We start from the raw sequence: 22,503 nt of genomic DNA on the forward strand, positions 1-22,503 counted from the left end.
CGTCGGTCGAGTGAGGGGCTAGGCGGCGCACGCGTGCCCACCATCCCCGCAATGTTCTGATTCGGTTTAGAACCGATCAGTCACCAGGTCCAGGCCGATGATGGGCCTGGACCTGGTGATCGGTTCTGACCAATTGCAGAATGATCTGTGCCTGTGTAATGTAAACACAGGCACAGGAAATTATGCAATCTTCTCTCCTGGGGCCCTTTTCAGTTCCAGCGTAAGAGAAAAGAACATCCCTTGTGAGTACACACAGGCACACATTTAACCCCCTGATCACCCCCCAGTTAACCTCTTCACTCCCTGTCACAGTATACACTATATACGGTATACAGATAATTTACTGATCACTGTATTAGTGTCACTTGTGACTTCAGTTAGTGTGAGAGACAGTTAGTGGTAGTTAGAAGTAGTCCCAGATAGGTTTAGGGTACCCGCCATACATCCCCTAATAAATATTTAACCCCCTGATCACCTCCTATTTAACCCCTTCATTGTCCTGTCACAGTGTCACTATTATAGTGTACAGATCTTTTTTCTGATGACTGTATTAGTGTCACAGGTGACATCAGTTAGCGTTAACGTTAGTTAGCATCAATACAGGATAGCGTCAGATTTCCCACTGCATATTTAGTAAAACATTTTAACCCTTTGACTGCCAGTGACACACACACACACACACACACACACTAAACACCTCCATTACTAGTATAGTGTCTGAACAGATCAATACCTTTGATCTGACCAGAACTATACTAGCATCCCCAATAGTTTAGTAAAGTGTTCCCAAAACATAGAGTTAGCAGGATCAGCCCCGACACCTGCCAGCACCTGCATTTAGCCCCTCCGCCCATCCCCCAAGAAATGCAGTATTAGCAGATTACTGTCACTTCCGATACACAGCACACTAAACCACAGCGTTAGCAGAGTCAGGCCTGATCTCTGCTACCACTAGCAGTTACGTTTTTTGGTAGCGGTTCAAACATTCATTGACAACCAGGTGCTTTTTTACCTGTGAGTCAAACTAGGTACTTATAAATTTATTGGCCAAAATGTCCAAACAGAGGTACACAAGTGAAGAGGCCTACACAATGCTGAGCATGACAGATGAGAGCGATGGGGAAGCCTCACTGTCAGAATCCAGCTCAGTATTTGAACCTGTAGAGAGCAGCGGCACCCTGACAGATAGCTCTGGTGACAGAGTAGTGGTCGCTGCCAAGGTAAGGCATACCCGACCCCGTTATTCTGTTGCTGAGGTGCAACAATCGCAGGGTTCTTGTATGCAGCAGAGTGTCAGTACAAGTGCAGTTCAACCTTCTGGTGAACTGGCAAGCACCAGTGGCCTAGTACATCCTGGTCATAGTCAAACCAGCACTGCAGTAACACTTGGTGACATGGCGGGTCCCATAATAGCAGTTCAAGCTGGTGCGGTGGCTAGCACAAACAGTTTCCCACAGTCACCAATAATTTGAAGACAGGCCCGTAGAGTCCATAGTGTCCTTCCTGATGCACTTGCAAATCCTGATTGGGAGCCCACCACTTCTGCAGCGCCCATACTTCCCCCATTCACTGGCCAACCCGGAATTTGGGTAGAAACAGCCGATTTTACCAGTTTGGTTTTTTTATGAGCTGTTTTTCACGGAAGATCTGTACAGATCTTTTGTGGACCAAAGCAATTTATATGTCAACAATTCATCACAGCAAATCCAAATTTGACCCTTTCCAGAGAATTTACATGGAAACGAATAACTGTTTCCGAATTTAAAACCTTTCTGGGTCTATCCCTCCTCATTGGCATTACTAAAAAGAGTGAGTTGCGGTCATATTGGTCCACTGACCTAAATCGTCATTGGCCTGTGTTCTCTGTTGCCATGGCCAGGACTAGATATGAGCAAATCCTTCGGTTCATGCACTTCAGTGACAAACAACTATGCTTTCATCAGGGTGACCCTGCATATGACCAGCTCCACAAAATCACGAAGAAGCAGCAGAATGTATTTTGGGGTGTAATTCCACATATAGCCATGGCATGTGTGAACAATTTATATCGCAAAAAAATAAAAACTACAGAGCTGATCAAATACCTTCAAAAGAAAGCTCTATTTTTTGGGGAGAAAAAAGGACATCAATTTCATTTGGGTACAGCATTGCATGACCGTGCAATTACCAGTTAAAATCACGCAGTGCCAAATTGCAAACAATTGCCTGGTCATTAACCTCCCTGGCGGTATGATTCTGTCAGGAATTCTGTACCAAAAGCGGTACAATTTTTTTCATGGAAATTTGGCGTTATGTATTATAGGCCTACAATTCTTAGTAATTACTGACCTAAACCTGACCAAAACAAGACTCTAGTAGACATCCCAGATGTGATAAATTTGAAACACAAACGCATGAATTATAATCAAATCAATAATATAATTTTATTATAGAATATATAATATATATAATAAAATTATATTATTGATTAGATTATAATTCATGCGTTATATATTATATATATATGTGTGTGTATATATATATATATATGTGTGTGTGTATATAGGTATATATATATATATATATATATATATATATATATATATATATATATATATATATATACACACACATATATACATATATATATATATATATATATATATATATATATATATATATATATATATATATATATATATACATATATATATATATATATATATATATATGCATATGCATAATATTAAGGTAGTGCTCCTAATAAAACTTTTTTTACTTTAAATAAAGTCGGTAAGGATTGGAGAATGCCACTAAAATGTTTTGATTGCTGTACCTTTTTTACTTCCCCTCACTTTCTACCTTGATGAAGGCACAAAAGTGGCACATATAGCAATATAACTGACAGAGGTTCTAACCCTTTACAAGTCTTCTGAAAAAAAAATAGCTTTTTACCATTTTGTCATATCTTTACCACAAACCACAAACGGAACAGTGACAGCACTAAAAAAAACACTTATGGATAACATTTTAAACTCTGTTTCTCAATTTTTTGGACTCTGTAATTAACTCTTGACATTTGGGAGAATTTTCAGAGTGTTATTATAGCACAGGCTGTTCATGAGATAGTGAGGCTTCAATTAACTATAACAGAAATGAAAGGAGAAGGACATAGGCACCACATATTGAAAAAAACTTACTGGGATATTATTGAGAAAAAAAAATAAGCTTTATTTACTATATAGGTGATATAAATGACAAATGTAGGTATTTTAGTGGCAATGCACCACGTTTATGAGAAGTAGTAGTGCATAGATAAAAAAAGATGGGTAAGCTAGAAAAAAGGCATACATAATTGATAAAACCTTTAACTAGTTCCCCTAAAGTGCTGTAGCCGAAAGGTGGCTACAGCTCGGGCCTCCAGTTCTGGGAGCACATCTGTGGATGTCCTCTCACGTGCGTGCCTCCCGCACATCCCCTGGGGCATGCATTGGGGGGGCTCTGTGACTGCTGTGTCCTTTGGACACAGCTAATCACAGATCAGCTTAGAGTGTCAATCATAGTGGCCCTTTACCATGTGATCAGCTGTGTCCAATCACAGCTAGTCACATGTAAACAGACTTGCTGGTTATCAGCTCTTCTTTCCTCACATGCTGTCTCTGTGTCAGGGAAGGAGAGACAATAAATGGCAAGTCTGACAGGGCACAGTGAGAACATTGTTTACACTGATCATCAGTGCCCTGATGATCAGTGCAGCCCCATCAATGCAGCTTAGCAGTGCCCATCAGTGCAGCTTATCAGTGCCACCCATCAGTGCCGACTATCACTGGCCATTAGTGTCACCTCATCAGTGCAGCCTCGGCAGTGCCTCCTTATCAGTGCCCATCAGTGCAGCTTGTCAGTGTCTATCAGTGCCGCATAAACAGTGCCCATCATAGCCGCCTTATCAGTGCAGAATTGCATTGAAAATGACCAGGATAAAAATAAACAGCTCAATAAAAGATAAAATACCGAAGCCAGCTTTTTATGTGATATTACCATTCAATACAGATATTTTAACAGCAGTTGTATTTTTTTTCTGCTGTTAGATGTCCCCAAACATCCTTCTACCCACTTCCTCTGAGTCAAGGTTATCCTGGACCCACTCCAGCCTGTTACTGGACAGCGAAAAGAGAAGCAGCACAGTTTGTTTTTTTGTTAGCACATGATCTGATTGGCTCCTTGTACTAATTCTTCTTCGCATGCTCCAGCTTTGCAATACAGGGACTGTGAGAGGCTGATACCAGGCCAAATTCTGGCACTTACTCTACATGCATCTAAACGGTACAATTATTGATGCATTAAAAAGCAACTCCACTTCTTTTGAAAAAAAAAAAAAAAACATTCCTCTTTGGGTGATCAATATACATTGAAAGGATTTTAACAAACTGTTGAAGATGTCTACCTGTTTTAGCTATGAAGAAAAGCTGATGTACTGCGGCAGGTAGCCGCTCCTGCGCGAATCGCCGTAACTGTACGGCGGTCGCAAGCAGGAGGCTAGGGGGCGGGGCGCGCTGCCGGCGGGCTGCTCCCGCCCCTGCTCATCAGCAGGGAAGACAATGCAGTGGGCAGGAGGCTCTGATTTCCGCCTGACACCCGCGATCGTTCCCTGCTTAGGGAGAAAAACGGTCAGCTGTTGTAAACACAGCCAACCGTTCTTCTCCCTGGAATGATCATAGAGCCCTTGTAATCCTTCTATATAGGATTACAGGTCTCTTTGGTCATTCCACAAGCCACTCCCCCTCACAGTTAGAATCACTCCCCTAGGCTCACATTTAACCCCTTGATCACCCAACATGTTAACCCCTTCCCTGCCAGTTCAATATTACAGTAACAGTGCATATTTTTAGCACTGATTACTGTAGTAATGTCACTGGTCCCCCCAAAAGTGTGAAAAATGTCAGGCAGGGGTCTGATCTGTCCACCACAATGTCGCAGTCCCACAGAAAATCACAGCTTGCTGTCATTACTAGTAAAAAAAAAATAATAATAATAATAAAAACTACATAAATCTTTCCCGTAGCTAGTAGATGCAATAACTTTTGTGCAAACCAAAATCTATTGCGATTTTTTTTTTTACCAAAAATATGTAGCAGAAAACAAATTGGCCTAAAATGTTAAAAAATTTTGATTTTTAAATTTTTTTTTTGGGAATGTTATATAGCAGAATGTGAAAAATATTGATTTTTTTTTTCAAAATTGTTGCTCTTTTTTGTGTATAAAAATCGCACAGGTGATCAAATACCACCAAAAGAAAGCTCTATTTGTGGTAAAAAAAAAAAAAAGGAAGTACATTTTATTTGGGTACAGCGTTGCACGACCGTGCAATTGTCAGTTAAAGTCACGCAGTGACAAGTTGAAAAAAGTGGCCTGGTCATTAAGGGGGCAAATCCTTCCGGTCTTAAAGTGGTTAATTTATATTGTGTATTTGTGTGTACAAAAGTGAGTACACCCCTCACATTTTTGTAAATATTTTATTATATCTTTTCATGTGACAAAACTGAAGAAATGACACTTTGCTACGATGTAAAGTAGTGAGTGTACAGCTTGTATAACAGTGTAAATTTGCTATCTCCTCAAAATAACTTAATTAATGGCACCTCATGTTGTCACATGAAAAGGTACAATAAAATATTTACACAAATGTGAGGGGTGTACTCACTTTTGTGAAATACTGTATGTGATTTTTCTCATTATCAATCAGCTGGTGCAAAAAAAATTCTATATATATATATATATATATATATATATTTTCTTTTTTTCGGTCACTAAAGTAGAGCTACTTTTTAATAATTGCAGAGCCCCATTAATTTGTGTCTTTTATATCTGCCTAAAGTTCAGCTTTAAGAAATCAGTATAGGTGTAAAACCTGTTCTACTTATACCAGGCTCAGTCTCACTTCAGCCAGTAGTTGAAAAATGCTAATTTTATGGTTACACAAAGAAGCAGTTCAAAGGATTGTTTGGATAATACACTCATATATTACTCTCCTGGGAAATAGTTGATCCCATATCACCAGATTAATGACAAAAGGGAGTGGGGTAGACTGATGCATGAAGAACTAAAGTTCTTTCATTATCTTCTTCATGCGTCATGCATCATCACAGCTATTTGTACTGTCTGAATACTTAAGCCAAAATACCCTTATTTAAAAAGGCAAAGAACAGTGCGCATAAAACTGAAAGCCATGACAACCAATTAGCAAATACCTTTCATTATGATTGCTATACTCTTATAAATAGTCAAATCTGTTTGGTTACTAAGGGTAAAGTGTGGTACATTTTGTTTTCTCTGCACATCAGGATAGAAAAAAAAACAAACTAAACATCCCTCCTAATACTGTTAAAACAATGTTCAAAACTGTTAAATAATAATTTCATATGGGATTCATACTGCATATAGTGTATCGTGCATCCATCGTGTAAAAAAAAAACCTTGAAGGAAACCTAAACTGTAGACCACAGTTGTGCTCCCCACTAATTCCCCCGGCTTTATACATAACCCAGTTGGGCGTTAATCACCTAGTGTGGCTTGTTGCCACTACCCAGGGGAACTTTAGGGCAGTTTTACCATGTTATGTGGTTTTTATCATTTGCCAGCTTAGTATTAAAGTCTGTGTGTGCATTTGAGAGCCAAGGAACCTGGTCAGTATTATTGTCATGGTTTTGAAGGGGTTTTGGGTGAGGGTGAGGGTGAGTTTTACAGTGTTTTGTATTTTCATATAACCAATAAACTGTTTTTTCTTTGTAAGACTATATTACTTGGTCCCTTCTTTGTAACTGCTTAGCAAGAGACTTTCTTGTCTCAACCAGTGTATAAGGAAGCCTAAACTGCCATTGCCCAGCTCCCTTTCAAAACTCTATTTGTTGGTCAATTTTGTACTTTCTAGGTTACTCATGAGGAACATGTATGCACATCAAGACTCTTTACTTGGAGCTTCAATTCAATAGTTTAACCTCTTGACCTCTGGAAGTTTGCATGACCCCCCCCCCCCCCCAGACCAGGCCCTTTTTTGCGATATGGCACTGCTTTATGACATTTGCGCGGTGATGTGACACTGTACCGAAACAAAATGATAGAGCTTTCTTTTGGTGGTATTTGATTACCTCTGGGATTTTTATTTTTTGGTCTATAAATAAGAAACCCCCGACAATTTTGAAAAAAAAAAACAATATTGTTTCCTTTTGCTTTAAAAAACATCCAATAAAAATATTTAAAAAAATCTAGTTTCTTCATAAATTTAGGCATATTACATATTTTTGATAACAAAAAAAAGCATTTATTGATTGCTTTGGCTTAAAGTTATAGCAATTACAAACTATGGGATATATTTAATTTTTATTTTAAATTTTTTTTTTTTTTACTAGTAATGGCAGTGATCAGTGAATTATAGCGGGACTGCGATATTGCAGCGGAGAAATCGGACACCTAACTGACACTTTTGACACGTTTTTTGGGACCAGTGACATTATTACAGTGATCAGTGCTAAAAATATGCACTATCACTGTACTAATGACACTGGGTGGGAAGGGGTTAACATCAGGAGCAATCAAAGGGTTAACTGTGTGTCTAGCTAATGTTTCAATATAGTGTGGGAGGTGCTTTTACTAGTGGAGGAGATTCCAGGAGACAGGCAGTTACTCTTTGGAGCTGGGCAGGGCTGTAGAAGGTCCTTAAGCCATCAGCAGGACCAGTATCTGCTCCTTTATGCAAAGAGAAACAGGATGAGCACTGCCAGAGCCCTACAAAATGACCTCTTGCAGGCCACTGGTGTGGATGTCTCTGACCAAACAATCAGAAACAGACTTTTTGAGGGTGGCCTGAGGGCCCAACATCCTCTAGTGGGCCCTGTGCCCACTGCCCGGCACCGTGGAGCTCAATTCGCATTTGCAATTGAGCACTAGAATTGGCAGGTCTGCCACTGGGACCCTGTGCTTTTCACAGATGAGAGCAGGTTCACCCTGAGCACATGTGACAGACGTGAAAGGGTCTGGAGAAGCCATAGAAAACATTATGCTGCCTGGAATATTGTTCAGCATAACCGGTTTGGTGGGGGGGTCAGTGGTGGTCTGGGGGGCATATCCATGGAGGGACGCACAGACCTCTACAGGCTAGACAATGGCACCCTGACTGCCATTAGGTATCGGGATGAAATCTTTGGACCCATTATCAGACCCTACGCTGGAACAGTGGGTCCTGGATTCCTCCTGGTGCATGACAATGCCCGGCCTCATGTGGCTAGAGTGTGCAGCCAGTTCCTGGAGGATGAAGGAATTGATACCATTGAATGGCCCCCCACACGCTTGCCTGACCTAAATCCAATAGAACACCCCTGGGACATTATGTTTTGATCCATCTGACGCCACCAGGTTGCACCTCAGTCTGTTTAGGAGCTCAGTGATGGCCTGGTCCAGATCTGGGAGGAAATACCCCAGGAAACTATCCGTCATCCCAAAAGGAGCATGCCCTGAAGTTGCCATACAAACTACTGAGTACCATTTTGAGTTGCTGCAATGAAATGTGGACTAGCCTGCTGCATTATTTTTTCACTTTGATTTTCAGGGTGTGAATTCAGCCCTCTATAGGTTGATAATTTTCTTATCCATAAAATGATGTGGTATCATTCATTCCTAACACATTACCCAGGCATATCAGTTTAAATACCCAACATGATATGTTTCCCCATTGAGATCCGATGTGTTTTCAAAGTGTTCCTTTAATTTTTTTTGAGCAGTATATATATATATATATATATATATCTGCCCTGTCGCAGTAAATGTGATATAGGGCAGTTGGCAAGTGGTTAAAACATATTATGGCTCTAAACAGTAATGCAACTAGTATTTTCCGAATATCAGTGGCAACAATAGTGAGCTGATTTCCTTAGGAATATCTTTTTAAATTGTGTAGGTAAACTTTTTTTTTTGTCTTGGATTGAGTGTCATGGTTTTAGAGTCCATGTCAGGTTTTTATTTCACCAAAAATTAATACAAAAGAAAGTTTTGGCTTCAGATCAACTTTAAGTTTAGGTTTCCACAGAAACTTGAAGTAGAAGCAGACCATCCAGAGTCCATAGTTGCCCATAAACCCTCATCTACACAATGTGCTCTTCAACAGGGGTGAGATTTGGGTTCATCTCTACAGAAGATCCAGCCAAATCACAGACCTTTAGCTATTTTCTTACAATTCTTTTCTCTAAAAAAACTCTTTCACAAGATGCTTGAGTGAATGCAAGAGTAAGAAGCACTTTACAAACTCATCAAGTACCCAAAGCTCATCAATAGGATTTGAGTAGGTCATGAATTCATGCATCATTTTTTTTGAGACGAAAAAGTTAAACTCTAACAATATCAACTGCAGTCTACTGTGCTAATGTTTACAAAGCTTTTGCTGGCATATCACTTATTTTGATCTGATTAAACAGTTTGGAGTCTAAATAGTAGATATTACAGATCAAAGACTAATATTTTTAAATGTTTTTCCAGGTTGGCTGTTGCCTGATCAATGACTATTTAGAAAATCTAACACTGAAATCATTCAAGGATTAGAAATGGGTTAATCCTGTGACAATTCTCTGGGCATTTTTTTTCCTTGTGAGTATTTTCTGACATAAATGGTTTTGAATGACACCAGTAACAAAATGCTCCAGAAGGGTGCTGTTAGTCTTTGGGACTAGCAATATCAAAGATTTGCATCAGCAGGAATGGGATAACCAAGGTTTTAGAGAGTGTGTGTCCCAGGAGCCTATATACAGGGATCTAAGGTGGCTACAGTCTGTAACACACAGAAGGAGAGGAGGAGGGAGGGAAGGACTCTGTCACCGGAGCTTCGGCGCCCCTCCTCTTCCTCAGTTTGCGGCGCCTGGGTGCGGTGCACCCCGTGCACCCGCCCAGGAATGGCCCTGGACGGGTGCACGGTCCAGGGCCGATCCCGGGCGGGTGCTACAGATTATGTGAGCCCAGGTGTGTTTGGTGTGTAAGTCTGGTGGAAGGCTTGGGGCTCCAGGCGGAGCTGCAGGGAGTCAAGTGAAGATGATCCAAGACTGTTGTCAGACTGCTACTGCCTGATGGCAAAGATGGGCTGAGGACATTCCTGGTAGATTAAGTAAGTAATTTAGATCACTTTTCATTTTTCATTTTTCACATAATAAAGAGAGCCATCTAAATCCCATAAATCCCAGCATTAGCAGTCAGAGTCCAGTAAATGACCCCCAAAAAATAATTTTGTGTCTTAGGTTTCATGTACACAGGACTTTTGAAAACCTCCTGTGAATGCTGCAACTTGACAGCTAGTAACTCTCTCTCTCTCTCTCTCTCTCTCTCTCTCTCCCTCTCTCCCACTCTCCCTCTCTCCCTCTTCTTTTCTCCTCTCTCTCTTTTCCATATTGTAAATGGACAGCAATGTTTCCTCATTAAAAACGAATATAGCGGAAAACGCTTATAAACACGGTTTACCACGTTTACACATGTTTGCATGCTGTTACAACCGTTTGGTGTTTCCAATGCAATAAACTTCCGTCCTGAACGCAATTTTTTGCTTTGAAAAAAAATGCCACTAAACGCAACTGCCTCTAAACAACTACAAAGTACTCAGTGTACATGTAGATAACATAGGGGAGAGTTTAGGGGCTGCTGAAAAAATGCCCAACTGCTCCTAAACTTCCGTTTATCAGCAGCAGTGTACATGGGGCCTTAATGTCAATTGTTAGTCGGCTATTGAAATTACTTTAGGCTTTTATGGTTCATTTGCTAAAGATGATGACCGCCCATTTCCAAAATCTCAGCTTTACCAGTCCAGAAGTGAGTGACTGACCACCAGGGCCCCAAAATACATGTTATTATTTTTATTGTGGTCCAGGATATAGTGTTTAACCACTTCCATACAGAGCAGTTACACCCCCTGCCTACCCAGACCAATGTTCAGCTTTTGGCGCTCTCACACTTTGAATGATAATTACTCAGTCATACAACGCTGTACCCAATCAAATTTTTTAACATTTTTTTCACACAAATAGAGCTTACTTTTGGTAGTATTTAATCACCACTGGGTTTTTTATTTTTTTCGCAATATAAGTGAAAAAAAGAGTGAGAATTTTGAAAAAAACACATTTTGTTTTAGTTTCTATTATAAAATTTTGCAAATAAGTAATTTTTTTTCATAAATTTGGGCCAAAATGTATACTTCTACATATCTTTGGTAAAAATAACCCAAATTAGTGATTATTATTTAGTCTGTGTGAAAGTTATAGAGTCTAAAAACAATGGTGCGAATCATTGATGAAGTGATCACACTTGATGTACCTATCTCATTTCTTGAGGCCCTGAAATGTCAGGACAGTACAAATACCCCCCAAATTACCCCTTTTTGGAAAGTAGACATTTCAGGGTATTTAGTAAGAGGCATGGTGAGTTTTTTGAAGTTGTAGTTTTTTCCCACAATTCTTGGGAAAATGAAGAAATATATATTTTTTTTTTTACACACAATTGTCATAATAACAAGTTATTTCTCATACACAGTATATGCATTCTTGCAATTACACCCCAAAATACATTCTGCTACTCCTCTTGAGTATGGCGATACCACATGTGTGAGACTTTTACACAGCCTGGCCACATACAGAGGCGCAACATGCAAGGAGCACCGTCAGGTGTTCTAGGAGCATAAATTACACATATAATTTCCAAACGACCTGTCACACTTTTGAAGGCCCTGGAGCACCAGGACAAGGGAATTACCCACAACATGACACCATTTTGGAAAGCAAACACCCCAACATATATTCTATTAGGCATAATGAGTCTTTTGAACATGTCATTTTTTTCCACACGTTTTTGGAAAATGTGGAAAGAAAATGAAAACGCATTTTTTTTTACACAAAGTTGTCAATTCATAGGATATTTCTAACACATAGCATGTACATAGCAAAAATGACACCCAAAAATACATTCTACTACTCCTCCTGAGTATGGTGATACCACATATGTGGGACTTTGTCACAGCAAAGCCACATACCGAGGCCCAACATCCAAGGAGCACCGTCAGGTGTTCTAGGAGCATAAATTACACATCTAATTTCATTACAACCTATCACACTTTTGAAGGCCCTGGAACACCAAGACAATGGAAACCCCCACAAAATGACCCCATTTTGGAAAGCAAACACCCCAACACATAATCTAGGAGGCATGGGCTGCAGATAGGTACTCAGGTACTCTGATGGGCTGCAGACAGGTACTCAGGTACACTGATCGCCTTCAGAAAGGTACTTGGGTACTCTGATAAGCTTCAGAGAGGTACTTGGGTATTCTGATGGGCTAGAGACAGGTACTCGGGTAATCTGATGGGATGCAGATAGGTACTCGGGCACTCTGGGCTGGAGACAGGTACTCGGGTACTCTGATGACAGGTACTCGGGTACTCTGATAACAGGTACTCAGGTACTCCGATGTCAGGTACTCGGGTACTGCAAGTACCCGAGTACCTGTCATCAGAGCACCCAAGTACCTGTCATCGCAGTACCCGAGTACCTGTCACCAGCCCATCAGAGTACCCAAGTACATGTCATCAGAGTACCCGAGCACCTGTCATCAGAGTACCCGAGTACCTGTCACCAGCCCATCAGAGTACCCGAGTACCTGTCATCAGCCCATCAGAGTACCCGAGTACCTGTCATCAGAGTACCTGATGGGCTGGTGACAGGTACTCGGGTGCTCCGATGATGGGTACTCGGGTACTCTGATGACGGGTACTCGGGTACTCCGGTGACAGGTACTCAAAGTACCCGAGTACCTGTCATCAGAGTACCCGAGTACCCGTCATCAGAGTACCCAAGTACCTGTCATCAGAGTACCCGAATACCTATCACCAGCCCATCAGAGTACCCGAGTACCTGTCATCAGAGTACCTGATGGGCTGGTGACAGGTACTCGGGTACTCTGATGGGCTGGTGACAGGTACTCAGGTACTCTGATGGGCTGGTGACAGGTACTTGGGTACTTTGATGGGCTAGTGACAGGTACTTTAATGGGCTAGTGACAGGTACTTTGATGGGCTAGTGACAGGTGCTCTTTATTGGAGGGGGAATCAGTGTGTTTTGGGGTGCACTGTAATTGGTAACTAGCTGTTACCACAATCTCCTCCTCACACAGGATCAGTGTGTGAGGAGGAGAACACGGTGACAGCTAGTTACTGTGTTCTCTGTTGACATTCCGTGACCGGCTGTGATTGACAGCCGGTCACGTAGTAAAAAGCCAATTTCATTGGCTCTTTACTTAGATCGGGGACGGACTCTGTCCGAAGGATGAGCCTCATCCCTGATCGCCGCGCTGCTTGAAGAGAAAACGAGCGGCTCGTGCCAGAGCCGCTCATGTGATCTGCTGTGATTGACACCGCCGATCACACGGTAAACAGCCAATTTCATTGGCTGTTTTCCTTGATCGGGGTTTGGCTCAGTCAGAGGGACTAGCCTCACCCCCGATCGCCCCGCTGCGTGCCCCGGGGGCGCGCAGTAGCGACGAGAGCAGGCGGACGTCATATAACGGCCACCCGGATCTAGAAAGCCATTCTGCCGGCGTCATTTGACTATACGCTGGTATGGAAGTGGTTAAATTGTTAGTCAGTCAGTAATTAATATTAGTTTAGGCTTTTCTTGTTCACTTGCTAAATAAGATGGTAGGCCACCCAAATACCAGCTAACAGCTTTGCCAGTCCAGTCTACCCTCACCGTGCCCCAGCAGGATACATTTTTTTCATTTTAGTTAGCCAATTATTCAGCTTAGTTTAGGGTTTTCTTTGTTCACTTACTGAAGAACATGGCCGCCCACTGTCACTCATAACGTTCTTTCTGAATGCCCAGGCCACACAGTGAGGCAGCTCAGCAGTGCAGTTTCCAGCAACTACTTGTCTTCTATTGAGTCACTTATCCGTGGATTATGCCAATTTGTAAGTTATTGCTATTCCATCATAACTTTAAACAGTCTGGAAATTACTATTTACTGAATCAGAATAGTAGGTGAAAATACAATATGACTGATATTGCTGGCTTTATTTAAATTCAGGCATGTATACAGTACCTGCCAAAATATTATAGAGAGAAATACATAGCTTTGCTGCAGCAGCTGGTATCTGTGGTTACACTAAAGATAGCAGGTGCCAGCACACAAATGTTCATCTTGTCTGTAGGATTACATAGTCATATCTCAAGGGAACCTATTGCTGAGTGAAAATGGAAACTTTAAAATTACCACTGAATCGGAAGATGAAAACGTTTCCAGTCAGTAGAGAAGCAGGAGCACATACTGTAGATGCAAAATAAGCACTAGGCATAGAGAGTCTGTACGGTGTCGACATGTGCACCTTATTTGGCTTTGGAAAGGAGCTTTCACTCTTCTCTGGGTTTTAGGTATGTGATGAAGATTTAGGGGATTATTTAATAACACAATGTACTGTGCAAGAACAGTATATACTGTAACCATTATAAAACAAAAAAACAAAATAGGAATTGATTTATATTAGCCTACAGTAGTTAGACTGTGAAGAGCTATTCCTTGATTGTTTGTGCATCCTAGCTCTTGGTTATGTTATTATATAACCACCAATCTTCTGTAAAAGGAAAAGGAATTGGCAGCACTCCAGGTTGAGTCAAAATCCAGATTTATTGACTGGACATTCAAATATGACAATCGTGACAAGGTAGACGCGTTTCACACACTGACTGTGTGCTTAATCATTACCAATCTTCTGTGATGTTCCAGATTATGTAGCCAATATGGAGACAGGGAAAATGTGGAATTCTACATCCTAATTCTGACATTTATGTCCCTCTGTACAATGAGTGGATTCCTATTACGTTGCTTAACTGGCACTGATAAAGCTAGTTAGAAAATGTAATGTAAATTATATTGTTTATGTGGTTGAGCATAGAGTCTATTGGACACAACATGCTGTAAGAGCTTGAGAAGTTGTGAATGGACTTTTGTGACATCATGCAAAAGAACAACTATAGGTGTCAAAAGGTGGCCCACACTGCTACTGTTACATGGGTCCTCTGTGCTCTGTGTCTACCACCAGATAAAGCAATTAAAAGACCATCTTTGTCAGTGGCCTGCCCTGTTCCTTCTAATGAGGAAGTTAATGTTTTATATATTTTTTTCTTGCTCAAATATTTTATTGCGAACATACAAATACAGGGAATACAGGCAAAGAAGCAATTAAGAAAATAACAAGGAGGATGCTTAATGACACATCTGAGCAGCAGGGACACAGCCAGTGATATGCTAGAAGGTATCTTAAAGTCTGAGTTAGATACACCTTAACCACAAAATGTTTCTAATTGGCATGTGAATCTCTTGATCCCAACAGAGACATAAAATTATAGGGCCCAAAGATGCCCTATCTTGGTGTGGACAACTATCGGGTCCATGAGCTGCAAGATTGCGCGTGAAGGATAAAGTGATCAAGCCAAGTAATACAATACAGAGAAAAGGGCATCCCACTGGTTATAGGGTCCCACGTTGGTGAAGCAAAACACTTAGAAAATGTTACCTCAGTAAGCATCTATTTGGGCGGGTAACTAGTAACAGCGAAACCTGCAAATAGAAGTAGCAAGAAGAGAAGAAGAGGAGGAAGCCTCAAGGAACAGAAAAGAAGAGAAGAGAGCCAGGGTGAGGGGAAAAAGAAGGTGGGAGGAAAATGAAGAGTGAGAAATGGGAAAGGGCCCTGGGGGTGGGGTGAGCTAAAGGATGCATCATACGAGCTCAGAGGACATGCACAGGGTGTTAGCAGGAGTGTTATAGATTTTATTTGCGGCAACACTTAGTTTCACACCCCAATGTTGGACATGTACAATATTGTATCGCCTAACACTATTAATATCTGTCATTTTTCAAATTTTCAAGCAGCTGTTGAGTTGATTATCAATTTAGAATTTTTCTATAGTCAAACACCTGGTGAAGGTTGGATGACACTGCTGTTGCCTTTTCTGAAAGTTACATATTTGTTCAGTTTCAACTTTTACTGAAGTTGCTCTACAGTCAACTACAAAACTGTGCTAGGAATAAATTAGTGCTGTATTATAATGAAATTTAAGCATTCAGTGACTTAATAGAAATATTTGTGCAGTATATTCCATGGTTGCACACAATTAGTGCTTCATGTGCCTACAGCTGGAATTACATATGGTTTCATTATTAACAATAATTGCTTTGGATAGTCTTACACTCTAATGGTGTTAATAGCAGCTAACTAGTTTCAAACACTAAATATATGACAGCTATGATATATATTTATTTTTTTGTCTCTATGCAAGACATTTAAAACACAGTTCCTTTTTAGAAAACATGCTAAAGACTTTAGCAAAAAAAACTAAATTATTATTTTGGATAGTTTGCACTAATAGTAAAATCAACAATTAAATGGTGCAAAACATGTACATAAATCTGATTGTGTGAAAAACAGTGATTTGGAACCAACATCTTTCAAAACATCAAATTCATGTGAAGGGCACTGAGACCTTTTAAAACTGAGCAAAACATAGTACAATTATACAGTGCACAGAGCATTTCCACATTCCAGCTTCATAGTTTTGGCTAGAGTTGAATTAAACAGGACACCTTGGAGCATCTAGGAGCTCCTACCTAGAATGTGGTAGGCATGGTCATTTCCATGAACTGGTAAGATGGGCAGGAGTTAAACAATGCCAGAAGTATGTAACTTTTGGTGACTGAGGGAAGTGTTAACCTCTCTCTTTCACACCCTGCTCAACCCTCATTTCATCAGTGACCCACAAATTAACGAAAGCACCTATCATCTGTAATCCTTTTTGGGGTGGGGGTTATGAGAAATAGTCCTCCCAAAACAGGATATTGTGCTAAGCCTGTAGGTAAATAAGAGAACCAGAACCTTCACTAAGTGGAAACGTGGGTTTGATAATAAAGTTGGCAGTTCCTTGACAGGGCCTCTGTGAACAGAGAGGTGTCCCTTCATGGGAAACTAACCAGTAATATAAACAAAGTAAGTGGGAGCAGAAGAAACACTGCAACCAGTATATAACATTAACCATAAGTTATAGATGCACACCAGTTCAGAAATAATACAAGTATATTACCAGAGATACCTCCAAATGAATGTTGTAGCAAAGTCAAGTTACAAGGACCCCTGAGGATTATGTGGCATCTGTCTTTGTGTCAAGGACCTAAAGATAAGATCAGCAGTGATTTTGAGATCCTCCAACCTTTGTCCAACCAGCCTGGAATGCAGCTTCTCACACACAGAAACTGTGGTGTGGCACTGGAACTCAGGGCCATTCTATCTACTTTGTGCTTCAGTCCTTCCCTAGTAGTTTCTAATCTGACTTGCAACCGGAGCTCTAACTACCAGGCCGTTGCATGCCTAACCTACTAAATGTAGCTATAGATGCCCAGACCAGAAGAGACATGTTAATCCAATATTTAATATTCCTAATATGTGACTGCTGTACCATGTTCTTGCATGGAAAAGTATCCTGTGCTCTTTGTATTGCTTCTTTTGTGTGAAATACCCAGTGTTCCTACCAGTCCCTCAACTTTTCTACTAAAAACTGATCACATTAGTATGGAAGCACAGCATCTAGCTGTGCTGGGAACTCAGCCTGCTCTCCTCCTATGATCAGACTTGTCCAGACCTCACCCGTCACGCACAGCCAATTCCCTTGGAAGACCAGTGTGTTGCTGTTTCACCTCCCCCAGATCTCTAAGCTGCCTATGCAGCTGAGAAAGGGTATATGAAAACTTAGAAAAAAGGAGAGAAAAAAACATGTTTTTCTTCTTTTCTGTTATAAAATTTTGCAAATAATTGTTCTTCATAAATTTAGCCCAAAATGTATTCTGCTACATTTCTTTGGTAAAAACAACCAAAATCAGTGTTAATTATGTAGTTTGAAGTAAAGTAATAGAGTCCACAAACTATGGTATATATTTGAAAATTGATCAATCCTAATGTACTGACAGCTCATCTAATTTCAACTAAAATACCAGGACAGTAAAAATACCCCCCAAATGACCCCTTTTGGGAGAGCAGACAGTCCAAGGTATATAGTAAGAGGCATGGTGGGATTTGTTAAGTTGTAACTTTTTGTCATCATTTTTTGAAAAAATAAGAAATTAAAAAAAAAAAATCACACTTTTTTTTACATACTGTCACCAGTTCAGTACAGCGTCATAACTGGTGTGAAAGTGATCAGGGACACTGACTGGTGACAATGTGAATAAAAAAATTATTTTATTTTATGATTTGTAACCAGAGCAGTATAATGTTAACATAGTAACATTGTACTACTCTGGGGAAGGTATTAGGATTTCCATTTTTTTTTCTTTACACATGTTCATTTATAGCAGTGAATTACATTGCTATAAGCAAGCATTTTACTGAATGAATCTGATTTATTTCATTTTTTTTGTTGTGATTAGCTGTGATTGGTCAAATCTAATCACATGGTACATAATAGCTGTGATAGGCCCTGCCTGTACTATTTGATCACATTGACCAATTACAGCTAGCAACACAATTGTTCACAATGAATGGCATGAAAGTAAGCCTTCCGTTGTGTACAACTGTCATGTGACCTGCTATGATTGGTCACAACAGTCACCTGGTACCATCAGCGAGCTGGTACACTGATCAGTCATTGAGTGTATCCCATGGATCACTTTCTGACAAGATGTCATATGACGCACACTTAAAAACGGTAAAGCCACCACTCGGCACTCATTCTGCTTTAGGCTAGGTGATAGGTGTTAAAAAGTTATTGACAGGTGCATTTGACCTACAGTTGTCCTCTTTATGACCTACCTAGAGCTGCTATTGCATTCTCCTAGATTTGCATGGGGAGTAAAGAATTTCTGATGCAAATAAAAGCCTGTTAACACTGGCCCTAAATGCATAGTCCCCTTTACATTGCGTGTGTGCATATTTAAAAGTGTAAAGCTTGCAAGGAATTGTCAGTAGTACATATCTTGGAAGCTAAAAACTTTAAAGCGGGACTAAACTCTTAAACAAAGTCAACTATTTTTAATCCTTTTGCTGCTAGCCTTAGCAAATAGATAGGAAGGCATAATATATATACTTGTTTTAATTATTTAATTTTTATTTTTTTGCATTTCTTCAGGTGCTTTCTATTTTCTGGCCTATGCCAAAATGATCTCATCCATCCCAAACATGTTCATGGGCATTTTTTTCTTTCATCTGGAGGAGGGGCTTTTGCAGCTAAGCACACCTTCTCCCTGCAAGCCTGACCTAAGGGCAGCTGGATTCCAGGAAGTAAATTATACATGAATTATCTGCCCCTTATTCAAAATGGCCATGGCTGGAAATGCTAGGGGGGTATTTTTCAAAGAAATTTCTTAATAAAATAAAGCATGGAGGCAAGGATGGATGGGTGAATTTGATTAAAATATTACAAATTAATTAAAAAGCATTTTCAGTGCTAAGATAGAGGTAAGTTCCATTTTTAGTTGCAAAGTCATTTTACCCCTCTAAGAGAAGTACAGTAAACAAGTGACGGAAAGAGTACATAGGTGAAAAACAGCGATACATTCTAGTTTCCAGGAATCGAGTGGCTCTGCAAGACTGAGAATTCTCACTAGTGTCTATAAAAGAGTTGTCAAATGGGAACAAAGAGAATCTGCCTGTGACATTTGTTGTGAAAAGAGAACTTTAACTGTAAACCTGAAACTGTAAGCTATATTTAAAGTTATAAGGATGTTCTGACTGCAAATAGAGAGCCATTTTAGAGTTATATAACTGTTCTGCTACTCTTTTTAAATTAACTTTTGAGTAAAGTAATTTATTCTAATGTTTAACTTAAACTCAAGTTTTTTAGAAGTTGGTATGACAAATGATAAAAATTAGCAATAGTACCTGAAACAAAATTCTGTTAATAAAGAGGACAAATACACTTGGAACTCCAGTGGTGGAATGAACATGCTCTAACCTCTGTTTCTGCTTACTATGGAGTTTTGGGTATTCATACTCCCCTTAACCACTTAAGCCCCGGAGGATTTGGCTGCTAAACGACCAGGGGGTATTTTGCGATTCGGCACTGCGTGACTTTAACGGACAATTGCGCGGTCGTGCGACGCTGTACCTAAACGAATTTGGCGTCCTTTTTTTCCGACAAACAGAGCTTTCTTTTGGTGGTATTTGATCACCTGGGAGGAAGGGGGGGAGGGAGGGGCTGTGTGTGTCCCTAGGGGCGTGCTTTCTACTGTGATTGGCTGTGGCTTCAGCTGTATGAACGGTGATCAACGGTTCTACATAGTAGAACCGTATGATCATCTCTCATACACAGGGGAGAATGACAGGCAGCTTGTTTACACAAGCCGCCTGACTTTCTCCCTCTCCCCCGCCGATCGCAGAGTGAGCGGCGGACATCGGGTCCGCCGGTCACACGCGCGGGGGGGTCCGTGACCACGCGGGAGCGCGCCTCCAGGGGGCGCGCGCTCGCTCCCTAGACCCTCACAAGCAAGCGACATAGACCTACGTCAGTTTGCCTGTGAGGGGCTGACCGCCGACGTAGATAGTCGTGCGGCGGTCGGCAAGTGGTTAAGGTGCCCTCAGTCCTCCTGTTTTTTCTCCCTTATTTGGTAACATCTTATATTATATTGTAATATAATGTCTAGTACAGGGGTCAGCAACCTGTCATTCGCGATCTACTTGTCTACCGCAGGCAGTTGTCTGGTAGATCGCAAGGATGAGACACTAGTCCAAAGCTGTCTGAACGATCCCGCAGGGAAGCTCTCAAAGCCAACAGCCAATCACAGGTGGTTGAAGAGTTCCTACCTATGATTAGCTGCCAGCTTTGAGAGCTTCCCCGGGGAGAGTTTAGGTAGCTTTGGACTAGTCTCAGAAGCTGCTTGGTGGATAACATGCCTTGTGTTCTTGTGCTCTGGTGGGTGGGCACCAATGGCTATAATCCAGTGTGCAAGTGTGGGTGGGACGAGATCAGGGACACTGACTGGTGACAGTATAAAAAAATTAAAAAAATGTTTCTTTTTTTATGATTTGTTTTTTTAACACTCTCTGAACGGAGCATTATAATGTCACCATATTAACATTGTACTACTCTGGGTAAGTGATCAGGATTTCCTTTTTTTTTTTACACACGTTTGCTTATAGCAGTGAAATACATACCGGTGGCTATCATCCAGTGTGCAAGTGTGGCAGGGGCACTGAAGGAAAGGGGTCCCCATCATCGCACACTGGGAGTAATCCACCCCCCCCCCAAACACTGCCAGTTTCCTACCCTTCCCAGAACACAAATCCCCTGAAACTACACCGCAGCACCCAAAGCCAGCGGGAGAAAAAAGGAGGGGAAGCCAGCAGCTGCAGGGGAGCCTCAAGGGATTTGTGCTCTGGGGAGGGTCAGGGATTGGCAGTGTCAGATTGGCTTCTCCTCTTCTTTCCTCCCGCTGGCTTTGGGTGCTACAGGGGAGCCACAGAACATTTAACTCTAAAAGTAGATCCCCCCAGCTGCTCCGCCCCTACACTATACAGCTCTCCACCTCACTGATCCCCTAGTGCCCCCTCCCTGCAGTGCTGGGGGCCAGTTTCCCCTCCTCCTCTCACATTTATATTTTTCATAATTTTTTCAGTTTATGTAAACCCGGTAACCCTGCCATTAACTTACTTCCTTTCTTTGGCTGACAATTGTGCTAAGCAGCATTGTCACCCTAGGACAGGAAGCATGTTAGGGTTACATAACACCTCCCTCTGTTTTTCATAATAAGGGGAGCTCAACGACACTGCAGAGTGCATGAGCATCATGGGAAATGTAGTTCCAAAACATCTGGGGTGCCAAGGTTCGCCCTCACTTGTCTAGAGGCAGAAAGCACAGGAAGTTATCACCTCACAAAATTTCTGGCTGAATAGCTATTTTTTTCAACAGATATAATAAAATACTATCAATGGAGTATTTTACAGGGCAAAAAAGGCACATTGATAGAGTTTACATAGACTTTAAATATACTGCAGCATCAAATAAAAGAGAGAGATAAAAATCACCAAAGCCTGCCAACTAGCAAGGTATTGATGACCCATTAACATCAAGAAATTAACAAACTAGAAGGATAGCAAGCAAGAATACAAATAAAGGTGAGACAATCTAGTTATTTTAACAGTTGAAGAGTTTTAAACCTGCACTTATTATTTTTACATGGTTGGCATAGATACAGACTTACCATTAGACACACGCATTAATAAGTAAAATAAAGGGCCCACTGGAGGAATCACTAGGTATTTATTGATCATAAATATTCTATGATGCTGTGCATAAAATAGTGCATCCTATTCAATGTACTATGAAGTACCTTACACATATTCTAATTTTAATTTTTACAGGTACTAAGCATTATTCTTTTAATTGAATATTCTGTCGAACTGGCCAGAAGAAAGAGCTGCTGCCTTGAGATCAGCAATTATATTCGCCTTGGTAAGCACACAGTCATTACCTG

At 40.8% G+C, this 22,503-nt stretch overlaps 1 protein-coding gene across 1 annotated transcript in view; it reads left to right on the forward strand.

Annotated features, from left to right (window-relative positions):
• The window catches only part of LAPTM5 (lysosomal protein transmembrane 5), a 70,766-nt gene that overhangs the window by 8,964 nt on the left and 39,299 nt on the right, over window positions 1-22,503 (forward strand). Inside the window, exon 2 of the mRNA XM_082247760.1 lies at window positions 22,391-22,481. Coding sequence (XP_082103886.1) covers window positions 22,391-22,481 — 91 coding nt within the window. The remainder of the gene's footprint in view (window positions 1-22,390; window positions 22,482-22,503) is intronic.

This window comes from Pelophylax lessonae (genome assembly GCF_965119305.1).
Source record: "Pelophylax lessonae genome assembly, chromosome: 2".
Lineage (NCBI taxonomy): Eukaryota > Metazoa > Chordata > Amphibia > Anura > Ranidae > Pelophylax > Pelophylax lessonae.